Source organism: Xiphophorus hellerii, chromosome 16 (genome assembly GCF_003331165.1).
Source record: "Xiphophorus hellerii strain 12219 chromosome 16, Xiphophorus_hellerii-4.1, whole genome shotgun sequence".
Lineage (NCBI taxonomy): Eukaryota > Metazoa > Chordata > Actinopteri > Cyprinodontiformes > Poeciliidae > Xiphophorus > Xiphophorus hellerii.
The window spans coordinates 9,865,217-9,885,442 of NC_045687.1; the positions used below are offsets into that span (position 1 = coordinate 9,865,217).

The 20,226-nt window shown below is 37.3% G+C and overlaps 2 protein-coding genes across 5 annotated transcripts in view; both read right to left on the reverse strand.

Annotated features, from left to right (window-relative positions):
* pbx4 (pre-B-cell leukemia transcription factor 4) overlaps nucleotides 1–14,479 on the reverse strand; it is a 29,541-nt gene extending 15,062 nt beyond the window's left edge. Inside the window, exons 1-3 of one of the 4 annotated variants that reach the window (XM_032588404.1) lie at nucleotides 13,716–14,479; nucleotides 11,721–11,834; nucleotides 6,965–7,038 (exon numbers count right to left, since the gene is read on the reverse strand). In XM_032588404.1, coding sequence (XP_032444295.1) covers nucleotides 6,965–7,038; nucleotides 11,721–11,834; nucleotides 13,716–13,900 — 373 coding nt within the window. In that variant the 5' untranslated portion in view covers nucleotides 13,901–14,479. The remainder of the gene's footprint in view (nucleotides 1–6,964; nucleotides 7,039–11,720; nucleotides 11,835–13,715) is intronic. The other 3 variants (XM_032588406.1, XM_032588405.1, XM_032588408.1) reach the window with 3 other exon arrangements.
* A 1,078-nt stretch (nucleotides 14,480–15,557) lies between these two features.
* On the reverse strand, nucleotides 15,558–20,004 carry dsn1 (DSN1 component of MIS12 kinetochore complex). The gene is made up of 11 exons (XM_032588417.1): nucleotides 19,940–20,004; nucleotides 19,723–19,759; nucleotides 19,382–19,640; nucleotides 19,199–19,272; nucleotides 18,726–18,798; nucleotides 18,541–18,622; nucleotides 18,395–18,451; nucleotides 18,223–18,294; nucleotides 17,979–18,126; nucleotides 17,112–17,199; nucleotides 15,558–16,996 (listed from the first exon to the last, which is right to left on the reverse strand). The coding sequence occupies exons 1-11, from the start codon at nucleotides 19,969–19,971 to the stop codon at nucleotides 16,914–16,916; spliced, it is 1,005 nt and encodes a 334-aa protein (XP_032444308.1). The 5' UTR covers nucleotides 19,972–20,004; the 3' UTR covers nucleotides 15,558–16,913.
* Nucleotides 20,005–20,226: the final 222 nt, after the last annotated feature.

Here is a 20,226-nt window from a genome sequence, read left to right on the forward strand (position 1 = left end):
TGTGATGCTTTCAGCTGAATAGCCCAATTAGAGCAAAATGCTACAGCCTGTAATTTTACTTTACCTGTTTGTTTTTTCCTTTTATCAATGCATCTTATTTTTCACCATAAAACAATAGGATAAATAAATACAATGAAAACTGCTGTCCAGTATCTAAATGCAATCCCACAACAAAAAGTCCTGAAGTGATTGTGTCCCAATACGTTTATTCATTTCGAAATCTCAATTCAAATGCAGAGTTAACAGACAACCCAATCAATATTGTTGGTAAAACATCCTGATACAGAAAAGTCTGGTTCCTTCAGGAATAATGCCACATGGGGAAATCAACTGGCCCACACGCCATTAGGTCTGGGGTGCTCTTGATCCCCAGTTTGAGTCGGGGTGTGTGTCTGTGCGTGTGGGGGTGTCTGTCAGGGCCAGGGGTCTGTGTGATATTAGCCGTCTGCCAATCTGGCTTGGGGAATGGACACCAAGTAATTACTCTTGCTCTTACTGCCTCATCAATCTCTGTATCACTCCTGCACCCCCTTTAACACATTGTCTTCTTTCATCCTCTTCTTAAGAGCAGTAGGGGAAAAATGAATGGCGGGATGTCACAATACACACAAATTCATTGGATTTTTAAATAATAAAAGAAGAGTCACACTAATCCCAAGGATGTATTTAAGAGGGAAGTGTTAATTGAGCAACAACAGAAAGCACATTTAACTTAAAAACCCTAGAGATAGTTAATATGGTTCTTCTTAGGGCAACTATTTTTATCCTATAAACATTTTTAGCTTAAAATAGATTTAACATTTTTCCTCATAAAATATAATGAAATACCTCCCTCAGGTTCTTAACAACTCATAACATTTTATGGCTCTATTCCAAGTTAGGCTGCTTGAAAACTAATAACAATTAGGCCGTTTTAATGAGGCAAGTGATTCACATGACTTCATCAAGTGATCTCAGCCAAAATCGGTAGAACAAAAATATCCAACTAAACTGGTGCATGTGATGTTGTTTTCGTGGAGAAGAGAATAAAGTGTCCCGAATCGAGTATCACTGGTTTGGTTTTTGACTCGCATTCAAAAGATGTTAATAAAAATGTCCCAAATTTGACACAATGTCCTAAATATCCCTTGAGGGAGAAAAAAATAATTGTAAAAAAAAAAAAGGTCACAGTATTTAGTGAAGGTTGACTGATGCTACTTCACCCTAGAGTGACATGACACAGTTCATTTAATTTCAGCAATTTAATGAAACATTTTTATAAATTTTTGAAAAATTCAGATTTCCAAATTACCGTATTTTTCGGACTATAAGGCACACATAAAATCCCTGTATTTGCAAAAAAATCAGCAATGCGCCTTATATTCCAGTGCGCCTTATTTATGAGCAGTGTACCGTATGTTTTATTACGACTTTGGTAAGAGACGGAGCCACTACCCTTGATTGTCGAAGCATAATCGCTGCTGGTCAGAAGCCTGACTCCAGCTTTCTATACCCTCTAGACAGACTTGTTTTGCGGTGGCGAACCACTTTTCCTGATACGTACGGTGCTTCAACATCCGGTAATTAAGGACCCCAAAATGGCACCTGTTAAGAGACATGCTTACGACGCGGATTTCAAACTCAAGGCCATCAGCCACGCAGTACAACATGGGAATAGAGCAGATGCGAAACAACGACTACCGTATTTTGTTTCGCTTTATGCGCCTTATAATCCGGTGCGTCTTGTATATGAAAATAGATCAGTTCACTGATACTGCGTCTTATAATCCGGTGCACCTTATAGTCCGAAAAATACGGTAAACTGTCTCTGTTGAAAAACCAGTAAGATTTCAACTATGTTTCAGTAAGTTTATTGTTCTATTTTACTACAATAATCATAATAATAATAAAAACACATAAAAAGGCAGAGGGAGTGCTTATGGGGCTCACAAAGACATTTTTGACAAATATGGGATCCTCTTAGCACCGATAATTAGATTTTAGTTACAACAACTCAATTAATATGATGGAGTTCGTTACTCTCCTGAAAATGTAGTCCATTGATAGTGTACACAAAATGGCAAACAACGCACTAATACACTGGGAATTTTAAGAAAGTGCCACAACTAAAAGAGTCAGGTTTAAAACAAACAACAAAAAAACAAATCTCAAACTACAACTGGCTCACCAAATTCCTCAGCATTAACCAGTTCAGCAGGCTTCCCAGTGGTCTTTAAACCAGTCACCTCACAGCAGGAAGCTGTCTGGCTTGATCTTCAATTGTCCACAGACTAAATGCCTATTGTACTTTAGGTCCGTTTCCAGGGTCAAAGCAGGGATTTTAAGGATTTAATCCAGTAACCTTACAAAATTTTACCGCATTTTCCTTCCAAGATACAAAATAACACAATCACAACTATTAAGGATTGTGGATTATGAACAGATTTTAAGTTTGAATGGAGAAGAAACACTGCCACTGCTGCATGCATGCTTGTTATTGTTCCTCTGGGACACAACTCACAGTCTTTAATTATTAAAGATCTGTAGATTAAATTTCTTTGAACTAGAAGCAACTGTAATTCAGTTTCAGATTTTAATCAATGAAATGATTACAAATTGTGTTTTCAAAATCACAGTTTGTAATTTTGACCAGAGTTCTCTTTCATCATCTTTCAAAAAAAGCGAACACATAAAACTGCATGAGAAATATCAAGTTACAACATGATGCAGTTACATATTTCCAGAAGGTCTGGAGTAACTCTCTGTGAGCCAATTTTTGCAGTTTTATTGGTACATATTTTATTTTTCCAACTGGAAATCCTTTCCCCTCTCTGACATACACACACTCAAGAGTCTGGATCAGCACAGACATCTCCACAAAGTTTGGAGTGACAGTTCTTAGCTTTTAAACTATGCCTGCTATGACACAATCTGATATTAATGCTGAATTGGTCTGACTTTTCCATTTTAAAAGCATTTTGCTTTCTGCAGTGGCCAAGATCTGTATCCCCAGACTGCAGCAACAGTCTAGCAGAAGAAGGACTCTTATTGGCCTCTCCGGATGTGATCTACATAATAGCTCCAGCTTTTGACCCCACAGTGGAAACATGCATAACAAAAGGCCAAGATGATTGTGGATGGATGGATACTAAATGATAATTAAAAATAAATCATAGTTAATCATTTTTGTCTGAATAAACATTTCTCTGAATGAACTTTTAGTTTAAGGACTAGTTATTTCACTCAGCTTCTCGTCAAACAATTTACTTTGTCTAATGATGAATTTTCAACAATCACCCAAGCATCATATACCATAGGCCATAAGAACAATGCCACCATATTCTACATTTTGGCAGAAAAAAAAACTACACACACATAAACCATATAATAATTAATATGTTTGGCAGTTCCGGACTTTAAAATGTTCTTATTCAACCAACATGCTTATTTCTTCTAAGAAATGAGCCAGGCATCAATAAAAACATATATTTTTACCAATGAAAGAAATATTCTTTGGCATTACAAGAAAACTTATTTTTTTCAGATCAGCTTTTTTAAGCCTATATTTAAGCATAGCAAAAAGAATGTGTGATACTTTTCCTGTTTTAAATAAAATATATAAAAACACAATTAAATAAAGTTTTATCCGAAATAACTTCTGTTGTTTTAATAAACTAAAAATGTAACGACTGTGTGAATTTATATCTTCTTCACAAGACCCTATCTAGACTAAAAATACCTCAGTGTGTGTGGGGCAGACAGCAACTAAAGTCCAACAAAATAGTTGATGTCACATGTTCATGAGATTGTCTTATTTGTTGCAGACAATTTTGTGTTCCTGAAGAGCGCCGACAAGCAGATTTATACACACACTTCCAACATCAGTAGATTAAACTAAGACACTAATGCAAAAACAAAGTTGATCCTTCTGATCTTTTCAGTTTCAGACAAGATAACTTTCCACTACATCCATACAACCAGTAGATGGATATCAGAGACGTTTGTCTGACAGCTCATCTAGATGTACAAGGTTGATGATTGTGAACTTGTCCTTGTGATGGGGTAAGCAATAGGACTGAAATAATGCTGAAGTCCTTAAAAAGGTCAAAACAAACAACAACAAATATATGGATCTAAAATAACTATTGCAATACTATTTTTGCAATCAGTTAAAACATTTCCAAAAATAAACAGCTGTAAATATTCAAGCTTGAAAAGATGGACTTGATAAACGTGGCAGAGAGTGAGTGAGTGACAGACTCACTATTGGCATGTTAACATCAAAGGAAATAAAAGTAAGGAAACACATGCCCAAAACTAAAGGACAACTAATGAACCGCAGGGGCTTATCTGAGGAGCTGGTATTAGTTGTCCCACTGCACCATGAGCTATTTTTTACAACAAATACCCATGGGAACAAGAGAGTAAAAGAACCGAGTTGAAGCAAAACCACAGACTCTTCTTTGATCATTCGCAGAGTCCCTTCAAGTAATTTCATGTCCTCCTTGTAGTGCATCTTCAATAAAGCGTAGACAAAAGTTATAGTTCACACAGACAGAGGTCATGTTTCATGTGGGAGCTTAGAACAGCACTGGAACTGCTGTAAAATGGGGGTGTTTTGGGGTGGTGGCAGAGGGGGAGGGTGGGTACTGACATTTGCGCAGAACATTTCCTTTACAATGAAAACAATCTAACCAACTGCAGTACTCATAGGAATTCACCTCCCCTCCCCCATGCCCCACCTCCCTTCCTCCAACCCCAACCATTACATTACCATATCAAAGCCCCGAGTTCAGAGTAAGTCTTCTCTTTCAAGAAGGGAGCGAGGCAGCGAGAGGGAGGGGGAGAGGACAAGACCGAAGCAGTAGGAGTAGAACCAAGACAGAGTTTGCTTTTATCCCTGTTTGGTGTGTATGCATCAGTGTGTGCAAGACATATTGTGTACATGGTTGTGCCAACACATCTTTTGTTTATTAGTCAGGGGGAGCAAAAAAAATGCAAAAAAAAAAACAAAACCTAATGGCTACCAAAAGGACTATTGATTGGGGTTTCTGAAGGATCCAATGAAAAGTCATTTTACATTCCTCAAATAGACAATGGGGCCTAAAGAGGGGGGTCTCAGTGGCCGTGAAATACCAAAGCAGGTACACAGTGCAGTTAGGGAGCTACATGGCAGATGGCCAGCAGAGTACAAGCAAAGCCAAAGTCTTTGCGTTTCGTGACTGGAATACTTTAGGTATGGCTCCAGTATTTACCCAACTGTATTCTTAGTGAGCTATTCTCTTGCGCTCACAGTACAAGTACTCACAGGTTCTACTGTCTAGTTTGCTGGGAGACCAAATGTGAAAATCAAAGTGAATGGCATTAGGGTAAATAAGACCACTGGTTGCCTGGGAAACAGTGTACCCAGCCCCAATCTCTCAGGCCTAGCCTTTACTTCCCTCCAATCACTAGAGAGCAATAATACATTATTGACAGAGGGCCACAACAGACAGCAGTGCAGTGTTTTCAAATTGTGTTTGAACAAGAGAGACTTACAGTTAGCCAAGGACAGTGAGAGAAGAAAGCATACAGCACAAGAGCACAGAGGAGCTGGAGGGTTTTGCAAACCCAACCCATTTACACAACCATAACCATTAATCTGCCATTCATATCCAGCCGCACCAAAACAATCTATCCAAAAACCGGCTTGAATTGCCAACAGAGGCTCTACTGCATTGCTTATAATTGGCTATATCTCCCAATTTACAGTGTTTAACAGAAGTAGAGATATGCATTTCTCAACAGTTAGACTAAATATTAATGTATGTCTTGTCCACCTGATGTTAAGACAACAGTATATGGATCTGGATCGTGTCCCCTCTCTCCATAAAGTGAAACTGCTGACAGGCATACATGTTATATCACATAAAATTGCTTTCACACTGTCTGTGCAACATGAATATTGCAAAAAGCTATTGGGAGTGGAGTATTTGTTAGTCATTATATTCCAATGCTTTGCATGCCAAAAATAGACCCAGCCTGTTGAATGCAGTAGATAGATGCAATGTCAAATAAACTACAGGTGAAAGAGAGTTGAACGCATTGTAGGAATAGATGCAAAGGAGTGGTAAAAATGTGTATTTATTGCCAAAGTTATAATTTTTAGCAATATCACCATCATATGATTTTACAGTAAGCCAATATTTACCAATTACCAAAAAGGTAAAACTATTCTGCACCTTTCTGCTCCAGGTTAAAATGTAAATCTAAACTGAAGTTTTAGCTAGTGAAGTCTGCGATGTTAATTTTGCCATCTTACTCGTGTTTCAAGAGATACTGACTAATTCTGCATTCTGAATTTGTAGTCAGAACTCAAAAGTTCTACAGACTTGTTAAAAAAATCAACAGGAACGCCCTCCAATCCGAAAGTCAGAGAACTTTTAAAAAGTTGACATTGAGATCCAATGTGGCACTGATAAGCTGTCAAGATAACATGTTTATTTTACAAGACACACTTGTAAGAATGAGTCTAAAAATCAAAGTTCAATTCTACACTGAACAAAATGTGGAAAGTACAGCTTAGACGACGTTCAAAAGAGGTTCTATGAGCAATGGCTGTTTGGGCGCCGCCATAATTGAATCCCAACTCCTACGGCTACGTTAACCGGAGTTCAACTTGGGTGTGACGTCATTCCCAACTCCAAGCTTTGGAAAATGGAATGCAGCATGTGATTAGTTTCAGCTGTAAAGTTTGGATTGTTTCCAAGAAAGGAAGAGGTTCCATAAATCTGTGGTTTTAACCTGGTGCATAGTAATAATGGTGCTGCATTAACGCATCCACAAAGATTAAATACAATCTTTAGTCAACATCGTCCTAAGAGAGGAAATGCATAAAAAGAAACAAAGGCTCTGAAGAACCTGGGGCAAAAAGCACTCTTTATCTCACTACTCAGTGCACACAACTAGAGCCCACTGGAAGATGCCGAGTGAAGTAGAGACTCACCTGTCTTTTCTTTGATCTCACAAAGAACGCTGAAGAGTGCTGGTTTCATTCTGTGACAGTTCAGGGCATGCTTCCTGTAAGACAGAAGAGGGAATAAAACAAAGAAGGAGAGAGGTGGGATTAGGGTAAACAGAACTCCATTTCAAGTCATTCCAAGTTTCTATTCCATAAAAAGTAGTAGAGCAGCTGTCTGTACTATGCGCACAGAACTGTTTTATGCCTTTGTAAGCATCGACACATCCTTGGAGCGTCAGTCCAAACTAGCAAGAGTAATACTGTCATTAGTACGCTTTGCACTGAAGAACAGGTAATGATGCCAAACCTCAAGGTCATCATTACTGAGAACCTGATTTCAGGGTTAATACGCAGTAATCTAATTTCTACCTGCTGAAGACATCCTCAATCCATGAAACTAGATGGTGAGTTGACAGAGCCCATTTGGATTAGGATGCATTTTTAAATTACCTTTATCACCAAACAAACTGAAAGCAATCTATGTATAAAAACTCTACAGTTTACAGAAATGAGATCACCTCAGCTTATCCGGTTAACACATTCCATTTAACAACATACTCATTCCCACGACACTTTATAAAAGGATTAAAGAATTGAATGCTGTGGCAGGTTTGATTTCACTCTTTGCTCAATACAAGCAGTGTGCAGAGCACTCAATATTTATTTGTCTTGAGGTAAAAATGATCATTATGGTGTGAATAACACTGAGACAGCCGCAAAAGCAGTATTCTGTCTTGTACATTTCTAATTCAATAGACCTCAAAGTACCCCAAAATTACATGCTTGAGTGTCTAAGATAAATGACGACACAGCAATATAATCATATTTAATAAAACCTTAGCAATGCACGACATGGGTTATGTCTATGGCCCCTTCATTTACACCATATTCAAACTAGAATACATACAGCAAAAATAAACTCTTGCTTCAAGTAGAAAAGGTACCCTTTAAATTCATACAAATATACAAATGCACAGTTAAGACGATCCATTAACTCATAATCACTTCAGAAAAGCAACGTTATCCATAACAAAAAGTAAAATACCCATGTGTTCCGACTTCGACTGGGGTTGCATATAAAATTGCTGAGGCAGGTAGTTTAGATCCATTCTGCTGCTCAGCAGGTGAGACAGCAGTGAATAAAAAACTCATACTTAACAATACCAGGCAGCTCTGACGTTATCAACGGAATAAAACCATGGTTTATAATTCTTATAATTGCTACAACTGCCTGATGGATAAAAGGGGCTAAAGTTGAAGTTATTGAAGCTGTGAGGGAGACTGTTGGAAACATATGAAGGTTAACAGTTAAAAAGCTACTTATTGGGCAGTATGGATATGAATGGCACTCACAATAGTCTGATTTTACAACTGAAACTGATTAATTATATTTTAAATGTTGTAATTTTATAGTCATTTTGATAAATAACTTTTATGAAGTCATAAATCTTCAAGTCAGCAAGGAAAATCATCACACTGAAATATTTTTGAAGCGCCGACAATTGATTTCAAAAGCCATTTGTATGGAAATACTTGCAAAACACTTTCGCCTTTCAGTGTACCATATTTGAATACTACTCAAACAGTATTCATTACTGAATAAACTTTTAACACTTATATGCCCCAGGCTTTGAAGGTGCATTCATATGCATATTTATAGTCAATTGGTGTGTAAATGTAAGATATCCTATATTGTAACGCATGTTACACTTTTGTTGAACGTCAAATGAATAAAACACAACTTTATTAGATAATAATTTGTAACAGAAAAAAAAATAAAAAAGAAACACTAAAATAGCTATAAACAATAGATTATAGGTTTGTTTTATGATTTATTCAGGACAACCATTTCTATTTTAGCTACACAAAGAATGGAATCCCAATAGTACGCAACATCTCAATTGCAAGCAAGAACTGCAAGTATGCAAATATTTGACAAGATACTATATTTCAAGTAGGATTTGCGATGGCGACATTGGTAAATATTGTGATGACAATACCAGTTGTGAACTTATGATGATAGTTTTCTTCTTTTCTTTGGCGCATTTTGAGCAGTATCGTTTGTGTCAAACGAGAACATCTGCTGCTGTGAGATTGTCCAAGTGGATAAATATTACATTAGCATGAAAAATGAACGCTCATACACTTGGAATATATATTTTTCAACTCCAAACAGTTTTTTTGCAGTATGAATATTGCACACGCTGATATTGCAATGAGAATATATCCGTGATACGTTGTGCAGTTTTAAATTTAAGTGACATGCATTCCCACTCTGCATATCAATAATGTAGTTGGCCAATTGAAGGAACTCTAACTGGCCTTATGCACCGAATATATATTTTTATTGGTTGGGATGCTGAAGCTCATAGTAAAGAAACTTGTAAAGAAAAAAACTAACAAGGAGACACAGATTAATAATCTGTGTCATAATCATTATCGTTGCAATTTTCAACAGCATTATTGCAAATATGCATCTTCCTGATAATGTGCAGCTCTAATTACAACCATAAGCAGAAGAGCCTCAAATCCCATTCTCTGGTGAAATAGGTTGTCACAATATCTCAAATTAAATTGTGAAAAGAACTATCTACCATTACCATTAAATAACATGTTTGAGCTGTGAGAAAGAACTAGGAAAACAGAACAACTAATTACAAATTGCTTCATAACATGTCTTTTCAACTCCAAAAGTAAAATATTGGGAACACTTGTATGAAATAAAGAAGCACCACTTAATATGGAACCACAGGTTAGCTTTTGCAACATGGCTAATGTATCAGGTGAGCTTATAAACTGCATACAGTTCTTATTACCATTAATCACCACAAACTATTCTCCCTCCCTCCCCATTTATTTAATTCATTTCTCACAACACTACTGGTGGTGCTATGCTTCTTACATGATTTCCTTCAACCCTTTTTACAAAAACCTTTCTGGTGCATGTTTGTTATGATGTTTTAAAGTCATAACTTTTAAACTTGCTGAGATTATCTGTAAATATTACTTTCCAGGAGCTCTATCTCCCAGGGCTTGGCGATATGACTGAAAAACATATCACGATAAGTGTTTTATATTAGTTGGTATCGATAATCATTGATTAGGTTTTTGTTTTAAAAATCCGAAACACTGCCAAACTGATAACGTGATCATTAATGTTTTATGAAAAATTTCCTATCAAGCTATTATATTCATTTTTTCCTTTCGCTCAAAGTCGTTTTTTATTTTTTAAGACGTTAAGCACTGCTGCTGCACAAGTTACTCAGCAGGTTAGCATTAGCTTACCAATGAGTGATGCCACCAATCTAGTTTACCTCGCCAAGAGAGGTTGAGAAGTTAAAGCCTTTCGTGTGCCTACATTCCCCAGAATGCCATGCGGGATTGAACTATTGAACATGTCTACATAACGATATATATTGCTGTCATTGATTTATTACCCAGCCCTACTATACTCCCTCCCTCTAAGTCCAACCACTCAAATTTAGACACAAGTGTACTGCATCTGCTGTATGGATTAGTGCTTTCCACTATCGATGTAAACTTTCAAATGTCTTACATGTGGTCATCCAAGTTCAAGGTAGAAGACTATTCCCAAAAAAACAAAAGAAAAAAAAATAATCAGGAAACGGCCTCTGGCACTAGAAATGAGCCTAACCTTATCAATATCTATTGCCATAATGATAAAATGTTCAAAACAGCTGTAACTCCTGGACAACAACTCAGGTAAAGCTTGCCATTACATATAGTCAAGACGATGGTAGAGGACACTGGCACCAGGGGCCACCAAGTCTACCACAACAATTTATTTAAAGGCTATCTGCAAATGATAGCGCACGGTGCCATACTTACTTAATTTTAACTGATGATGAATTTAGAATGAAGAGGTCAACATTTCAGTCTAGCTTTCAAAGACAAATCCCTTAATCTACTTCCAATTATGCAAAACATACAACTAAGTCAATATCTGCATGAGACAATATGAATTTATTTTACATAATAGGACAAAAATTGAAGCCCACTGCGATACAACTGTCACTAAAGTTTACTTAATCAGATATATATGTTCTATATTTGGATTGGTTTACAGTTCTGAGGAGGGAGATCAAGTGAGGGGCCTGAAAAGTGAGGTGACAGAAAGGTGCTTGAGCAGCGAGGTCTGCAGCCAAGTCCTTTGGGATTTGGTCCCTGTGAATGAAAACCTGCCTATTGTCTGTTTTTGTATTGTTCAGTCTTGCTGCTTTTAAGCAGGAAACACCAATATTTCTTAGGTAACAACATTGATATGCGGTTAGGAAAAACATAAGTATACGTTTGGTGAAAACCATGAAAATCAATATACGGTAATGCCTGTTATGGAAAAAAACATGCAAAAAAGAAACATTTCAAAAATAAACCATTTCTTTTTGAAACAGGATGAAGCACAGAGAGCTGACGTATAACAACCAGTGATGAATATGAACTAGCTACACCTGGTCTAACCACAACTCCCATTTCTGTTGTAAACATCCTCTGCAGTTTTAAAAGAGGGAAGTGGCACCTACAAGACCCAGTCCAAAGGAATGCCTCTCTGAGAGAGTTTTGAGGGGAAAAATAAAATAAAAATTATGTGTCTAGAACTAAATGTCAACTTCCTCCACAAAATCTGTCACTGTTCAATTTGAGATGGGGAGGGCTGTCTTCACCATGGAGGGTATGAGCAGGAGGGGGGGAGAAGAAGGTGTGCATGCGGTCCAGTACTGACCTGTGCTGGAAGTTGAGTGGCAGGCCACCCCCTGCCATGCCCCCCCCTGCTCTCCCTCCCTCTGTGGGGTCGTCTGATCCACCCCAATGCGCTGGCGATTCCTCTGGCCAGGATCTAAGCATATGGTGACACGGTGAGAGGATGAGGGTGGATGGTGCGCAGGAAGGGTACTCTGCAACACCAACTTCTTGTGCTACCCTGACCACTCCCTATCCTATCCTGCCACGTTACATGACAGGGAAGTCATGTAACCGTAAGAACGACTTTACACATTAAAACATAGATCATCCTGACCTAGGAAATGATTGACATATTGGCATACAGTGACAAAAAGACAATAAAATGTAAGTCATTTAGTATTTATTAGGACCTCCATCTGTAACAACATTCAGTGTTTAGTGTTGAAGTTGCTTATGTTTTGGAATTTTCTCAACAAAACAAAATTTATATATATAAGTAAAAAGTCAAATGCACATTGTCACAAGGGCACTTCTGCAATTTAATTTTCCAAGTACGATGATACATATAAAGTATGGTGGAGGTGTGTGTAAAGTAACTCCTACAATGCTTCATAAATAAGTGCCAATGTAGTACGTTCTACAGTGCAACTGATTTTTTTGTACTTATAAATATGAATAATTTAGCTAAATAAGTTCACAACAGTTCCGCCATTGCCTATTGTCAGCACAAACTTGAAATACAACAGATGAAACTGAAACATCAGCAAGAGCTATTTTAACGCAAAGTTAATTGTGCCATGAGGTGTGATGAACTCTCCAAAGTAGTAGTCAAGAAAATGTAATATCTCAACATTCATAGGCTGCCAGTATAGCATCATTCCTCCCCCTCACCACCATCTCATTAATAGAAACTCGATTTGCGGACAGCTGCACTCGCGTACACATTATAGGAGAATTGATTGCACCCAGCACACAATGAAAAGGATGAACACCAGCGAGGGAGGGAGTGAAAGGAGTGAATTAATTAAGAGAACCAGGTGGTCAAATGTTGGGTGGAAAATCACTAGCTAATGACACATCACACTGTGGCCACAGTCTTGCAGTGGACGGTTGTCTATTGTTGAAATACTGACGCTTCATTTGAAACTGACCTTATGCTCTTTGAGCCACATGGCAAATGAGTGTGAGTCAGTCACTCAGTGGGGTACATGCTGTCAATAAGTATAAGTAAAATGCTTCTAATACAAACATTACATTAAAAAAGAGTAATAAATGACACATCACAAACACCACAGACATGCAGGACTGGGTGATGCCTGATCTTAACTTTATGTAGGATTTTTTCCCCCACTTTACAGTTTGATTCCTGGGGTTATTGCTACTATGTTGGACTGTAAATAAAAGTAGTTTTTAGCTAAACAAGCTGTAAAAATTATTTCAATAATATGACCGATTATAGTTTTATTAACGTTCTTTTTATATACTAATTTTTCATAATGTTTACAAAGCTGCTACTTCTCCATAGTTTAGATTTGATGAAAAGTTTGTAAAACTTTAAAATTCATATTTTCTTCATACGCAGGTAAATTAACACTAAATAAAAAGTAACGCATTTTAGTTTGGGATGTATTTTCTTTTCCCCGCACCCTCCAAAATGTAATACTATCATAGACTTTTTTCCCCCGATTTAATATTTAATTGGTAAACCAATTAGTACAGAGGATCGGTTACTATTACCAAGCCAGTATGTTTACAAATTATAAGTATTCAAGGTGATGTAATTTGCAGCAACAAGATTCTATTTTATTTCTCTTGTTTTACAAATACCCACACTCTACAGTGGACTCCGAATATGTTCAGTATATGCAGGCACAAAATGTACATTCACTTTCATACTTTGGTGCAAATTAACATCGCAGTGTAACGTTACATTAATCCCTCAATAACAAACTATCTTAATTTTAAATCACGCAACAAAAAAAACTGACTTTAGCTTAGCTATCATGAGTGGAAAATGGCTCTTCACAAGTCTTACCTGGCCTGTGCTTCGTCCAGGCTTTCGTCGGTGATGGCCATTATTTGCTGTAGAATATCTCCAATGTCTTGTTGCGGCTGACCGAGGGACTGTTGTTTCCGGACCGAGTCCGGATCACCGACATCGGGCTGTGATAGTCCACCGAGTCCGGTGAGACCCGTCAGCATCCTAGTCTGATCATCCATACTTTCAAAGAAAACTCGCCGTTTTCCTCAGTCGACGAACACAATCAAATAGCTAGCCTATTAGCTAGCCAGCAAAGTGTTTTCCACGATAAATCATACAACACTTATTCCCTTACCCGACAGCGACAATAGGCGATTAGTTTGGGGTTGTTTTCGCAAATCAAACGGCACGAACAAGGTTTACATTCGTCTGTATCTTTTGTTTCCTCTACTAGTTAATAAACGCGGCCAGGCTAACGGAGGCTAACCGCCGTGTAAAAAAGAAGCAGCTAGGTTAGCAGCAGTAGCCCAGCAGAAAGGCAGCAGGGACACACATGCACAGCCTGTGTGAGCGCCTCGCACATTTTCAGGAAAAATGTAGAACGAAAATTTAGCCACAAACGAACATACGAGTCTTTTAAAATAGCGCGGTAATTTAGGAGTTATATCAGGTATGAACACACACCGTTTCAAACCTTGTTGCTCCTATAAAAAAAAAAAATGTGTTACCAAAACAGACTACGGTTTGCCATTGTTGTTGATGAGTATGTGGGATGTTCTTCGGCGGAGTGGTGTACGTCGCTTTGACCATTAAAACTCACAGCACCACAGAGCGCGATCTTGTGGGTGGGTAAATGATAAACTATAAATCGAGAGCATCTTTAGACAGGAAAATAAAAAAATCTATCTCGAAACATTTCCCACCGCATATGCAAATATTAGATCTAATTTACGATTATATTACGCTGCAAAAATCTACTAGTAAACCAAAAATGTGATTTGAATGCTGCAAAAAATAAAATAGAAGCCTGGTTATACACAGTTGAAATAATATTTTGTAAATCTCATATTAGAATGTTACATTAACTTTCATAGTCCAGACAAAACCTTAGCCTTTGACCAACCAAAAAAATAGTTATTTTTGCAAATCCCCAACCTAAGTGACTACGTGTAAAAATAGCAGGAAAATGCTGCTGTGCCTGTATAGACTTGCTAACTATGCAACTAACATTATAAGTTATGCAAACTCACTGACGTTCATATGTGTGTGCAAACTGTGCCAATTTCCAGAAGTGCTCAGTCCCAGAGCAAAACAGTTCAGGATACTGTCCCATACCCCTGATGAATGAAACATCCCATCAGTTTTCAGTATGAAAACGTTGACAGCAGATTGAAAACAAGTGTCCTTGCTTTTTGCAAACTGGGCAATTCTGATGTTGTTTATCACTCAGATCACAGAGACAGCTTTCGGAGACGAATGGCAGACTGAATGGATGTGGAGGAGAGCAGCAGCCAGCTCTGTTAGACTGAGAGGAGATGATGGGTGTGCATGAGGGAGTATGACCAAACTGACTATTTATGCTGACTCTCCTGCTATCCATCTACTACAATCTGTAACTAATCAATCTAAAGTTAGAGACAACAAAAACAGCAAATCCAGTAAACAGTTGTTGCTCTATGCATGGGCTTTTAAGAAGTCAAACTCAAGTTAAATGAGAAGCTTAACATGTGAACTACCTCGTAGAGTTTTCCCAATTGCATGCATTTTACATGTGAACCTCTAAAAATCCACAGAGTAACTTTATAATGTAATTTTTACCAAGTCGGACATTTAAGTATTTTTATTTTTTTTTGTCACTGTCAAGATTGTTTTCCTTTGAAAGCAAAACCGTTGTCATTGACTTTGTCAAGTTTTTTTTATTATTGTTGGTGATTCACTTAAGAACAATTTCTGTGAAACCTTTACTCATTTGGATGCTAAGGCTGCCCTCCTCTCACCCCACAAGCATCAAGCCTCATTTTCATCTAAATAAGAATCGATCTATCCTGCTGTGCACCATCTTCCCTTACTAGCAACTCTCATGGTCAAAGCCCTACATTTTTCTCCTTGCTTCTCCATATGCTCTGCAATCACTCCCCCGAATAAAGCCACAAGAAAATCCTCCAGAAACCACACTGGGGATCGTAACTCCAGTGCAAAGTTATAGACTCGTATCGTGTGGAGGGGGAAAATAAGAACTCTTATTGCTGCAATCAAGAGAGGCACAAATTAAGCATACGTGTTAATTAATGAATTGGTCCAAGAGATTTGAGAGATGGCAAATGAAGCTTTGCCTGACTGGTACAATGTCAAGGCTTCGTTCTGCATCAGTGACCAAGCCAAGCAAGAGATGGGGGTGAGTCACTGTGGGGGAGGGGCCTCCTTCTGTATGGTCAGGGGACACTGATGAAGTGCAATAGATGCAGCACCAAACAGGAGTAAGTGTGACAGGGGGTGAGCCTCTAGGGTTTCTGTATATACTGAAGAATGTGTGTAAAGTAAGAAAAGTTTTCTTTCTTTTTTTTTTACTTGAATAGTTCAACAAGAATATAATCGAAATGCTTCACAATTTAAGCTACGTCATTGCTTTTTGAACTAACATTGTCATCACATTGGTACTTTCAGGGATTTACCGTTGATTTTTTGGGGTGTTATTATTATTCATGTTAAACAGAGCATCGAATACATAAAATATATCTTATTGTCAAAACTATTAATTTTTTATAGCCTCAATATTAATTGTGATAGTTATCAACTTACTTTGGTAATCACTTTTAAGACAATGTGGCTGTTTTTTTTAATTATTATTATTATCGTTTAATTTGATAATACCAAAAACAGGGACTATACTTAGCTGGATGGTGGCAAAGTTTTAACATTTGCTAATGGGTCTAAACAGTTTCAGGATTTACAGATGAAAATGCTCTTAAGGCCAAAAGAATAATCTACTCAAGCAATTCACCACCTTTAATACAATTGTGTGAATAGCTAGCCACTGCCACCTGCTGGTCAAATCCATGTATAATTTGCCACTGCCATTAAAGTTGTTTAATGTTGGAGCATAACATAAAATGTTATTTTCTCTCTTTGTTTAACAAAACAGGACAGGAAAATCAACAAAATTGGAAAATGATATAAAAGCACAAGAATGTACATTTTTAACAATCGTTGGATTCAGCTGTACAGAAGCATCATCTATTGAGGACATATTGTTTATGTAGTTGCCTTTTGCAAAGGTGCCGACATCAGATTCTTAAGAAGGTTCGATGAAAGCTCCTGGAATCCGGCCTCCTCAGCTGGAGACAGCATAGAAATAAAAATAATTAGTGTGAAAGTTTCTTTCACTAGACCATCACAGAAAATGTCAAAATATTACAAAGTAAAGATATATTGTTCAAGCAAAGTCATTACCTAATTGGACACTGGTCTTTTTAACTAACAGCTGTGACTGCTCCTTGATGGTAAGTAGCTGCTGTATCATTTTACACTGAGTGTCCATCTACAGGCAAGAAAAAAAAAATCTATAAGTTACAAAATAAAATGATGACAATATTGCATCAACATTGCTTTGGAAAATTGCAAAGCTTAGTTTTCTATCTGAAAACTGGTCGGTCTAAATTGCTGTGTGTCCTGTGTCTGCGTTTCCCAGTGATTGAATAGCAACCTTTTCGTGCTTGTTATGGAAGGAAATATCTATTGTAAATAATATCTGTGAGATAACACAAACAAAAATATACCGGTACGAAGCTGTTCCAAAATAATAGACAATAGAGAATACTAATCTTTAAACTTACTTGACGATCAATCTGTATTCAATTACATACACGCATGCTAAAAAGCTGAAATATTTTGAATGGAGAAATGTTGAGTCTGCTCTTTTCTTTATGTCTATCAACAATAATTAATAATAATTCTAAGCACTGCTCATAGAAACAGTTAAAACCTGACATTATAGTGGTTTCATGACCATTAAAATATAAGTGGAAAAGGCTTGTATTTGTAAATGTATTTGCATCCCATTCATTTCCAAGTTTGCCCCTGAAAAATCTCAGTTCTTATGACTATTTTTCTTCACCCTCCACCCAATGTACTGAAGTGTCTGGTGGGTGTGTGCATGTCATATTCGTGCATGTTGCCCAAAAAGCAATATTTCAAATACAATACTGCAAGCCCACTCTTATGACATTCACTTTAGAGCTTAGAACACAAAAGCTTGAAAATACAATAACTTCTTAAAAAAATTTTTGTGAGGACAAAAGAAAAAGAAATCCAACATACAATCATGGCCATAGTATGCATCATGGGTCGCTGCCTACAGAGGACATTGTGGTAGTTGGGTTTACTCTGTATGACAGAGTTCTGCGAGGACTGGACTGTTAACGTAGAGTTTAGAGGTATACCCGTCTCCTGTCCCATCTTCACCTTCCTACAGCGGAAAATCAATAACATGATTGGTACAAATTCAAAGAAAGTCGTGCATAACACCGTCACGTGAATGCTTAATGACAATACAAATGTTTACTTTTCCAGTTCCTCTGCTTTTTCCTTGTGTTTGTTCATCAGGGCCTTCCAAGACTCACTTTCAGCCTTGAGCCTAAGAAAAAACAAAAAGAAAAGATCACATATGAGGCCATTTTATATTTATAATTATTCTAAAATAAGCATCGGACATGAGAGTAGACAGAACAACATGCCTGCTGATTGCTTTCTGGACATTTTCCATGTCTCTTTGCACAGCACGCTGACTGCAACTTCAAAGCAATAAAAGACACAAATGCAAAGAAGACAGTCATCATGATTAATGCCAAAAGTGCAGTGAAATTTAAAAAAGTATGCATACTTGGGTTGACTCGAAGATAAGTTATGTGGTTCATTGCTTGTATTTTTGGTTAAGCAGCTCCACTCCATCTTGATGTTTTCAACTACACAAAACAAGAATAACAGAGATAATATAAAATTATTGTTTCAATAATTTAAAATACTTAGCTCCAAGGAATTTTTTATTTTTTTTTAAAAACTACCAACCTTGTTTTTGGAAGGAGTCCAGTGAAGCTTTTGGAAATGACTCAAGTGAATTTTGAGTTCTTTCTAGTGCCATCTGCAAAGAAAATACATGTGAATAAACAAAAAATATTCTCACAGTTTGCAGACGGTAAACAGGTAGGGACACACAAAATCAATTTTTAAATTTTTATTTACAAAAAAAAGTTTTTTTTTTGTTTTTTTTTACTCACATTTTATTGTGTAATTTTGTGGCTAGTATTAATTAAATATCTAGTCATTCTTCTAATGTTGAGTAAACAATATCTATCTATTTAGCAAAATATGAACATAAAACTGTTATTGGCTATATTTCATAACATCTTCAAATCTTCATTTAATCTTTTAAGAGTTGATACAGACAAAGAAATACAAATGAGCTATTGGACCTCCACCGAGTTCAGGAGAAACTTATAATGGTTTAATGCATTTGGTTTCTATAGCTTCACTTAACATACCTCCATTGAAGCCTCCAGCAGTTTTTCAAGTCTCTCTTGTTGTGATAATGATGGACTTATGCTTCTGCACAAAGCTAGAACAGATTCATTTAGATTATTATTTGTCTTGAACAAAAGTAAACATTAATGTTTCACTGTGGGGGGGATACAAATATGACGGGGGGGGGGGGGAATGTCTCTCACTCTCATATGGGTTGGGAAGGGCAGGGAGGGAGCGTCGGGTTATGGTGTTTCTCCTCCAGGATTTATTCTGTTCACGGGGATTTACGGGTTTTTCTGTGAGTGCCTCCATTTCTTGTTTCATCATCTCTGACTGTTCGTCTCCAGGATCTGTCATCTGTGTGGTAGATAATGTCGAGTCGGTCCGGTGACACTTGAGAGGAGGTTCCGACTCGGGGATTGGGGAGGAGCATCTTTTTGAAGTCTGGACCGTAGACGGGACCTTGGCATAAACAACAAAGCCAGTAACTCTCCATTCAGCAAATCATCTGTTATAAACTACAGAAAGGGCTTTTATTTCTCACCTCTACTGAGGTTTCGTCTGCCTCGATGCGTGCGCAGCTAAAGTAGGTAACAGACGAAAAAGCCGCTTTAATGTTTACATCAGACCAGAACAAAACTATCGGAAATGTCCACCAAAACATGACAACAATACAGGTCGTTTAAAATTATTTACAGTGGTAAGGTAATGGATTTGTTTAATTTAAATAAGTTGTATTACGAGCTTAAAACAAAACATACCCGTGCTCAACTTCAGCCTTCTTTTCCGCCATTTTAATTTCAAATAGCTATCCTTACAGCGCGCCCAAAGACCAAACCCACCCTTTCAAGGCTCTAAGACTCATGGGAAATGTAGTTAAGCAATGTAAGGGTCAAGACTTAAAACTAAATTTGTTGCACCTTAAATTAATTTCAATATTTATACAAAATACATAGAGCAATTTAGAAATACTTATATGAAAAGCTGAATAGGGGCATTTTAGCAAAGGTCATATTTATTGTGACCCCTTTGGATAAAGTTCAAAAGA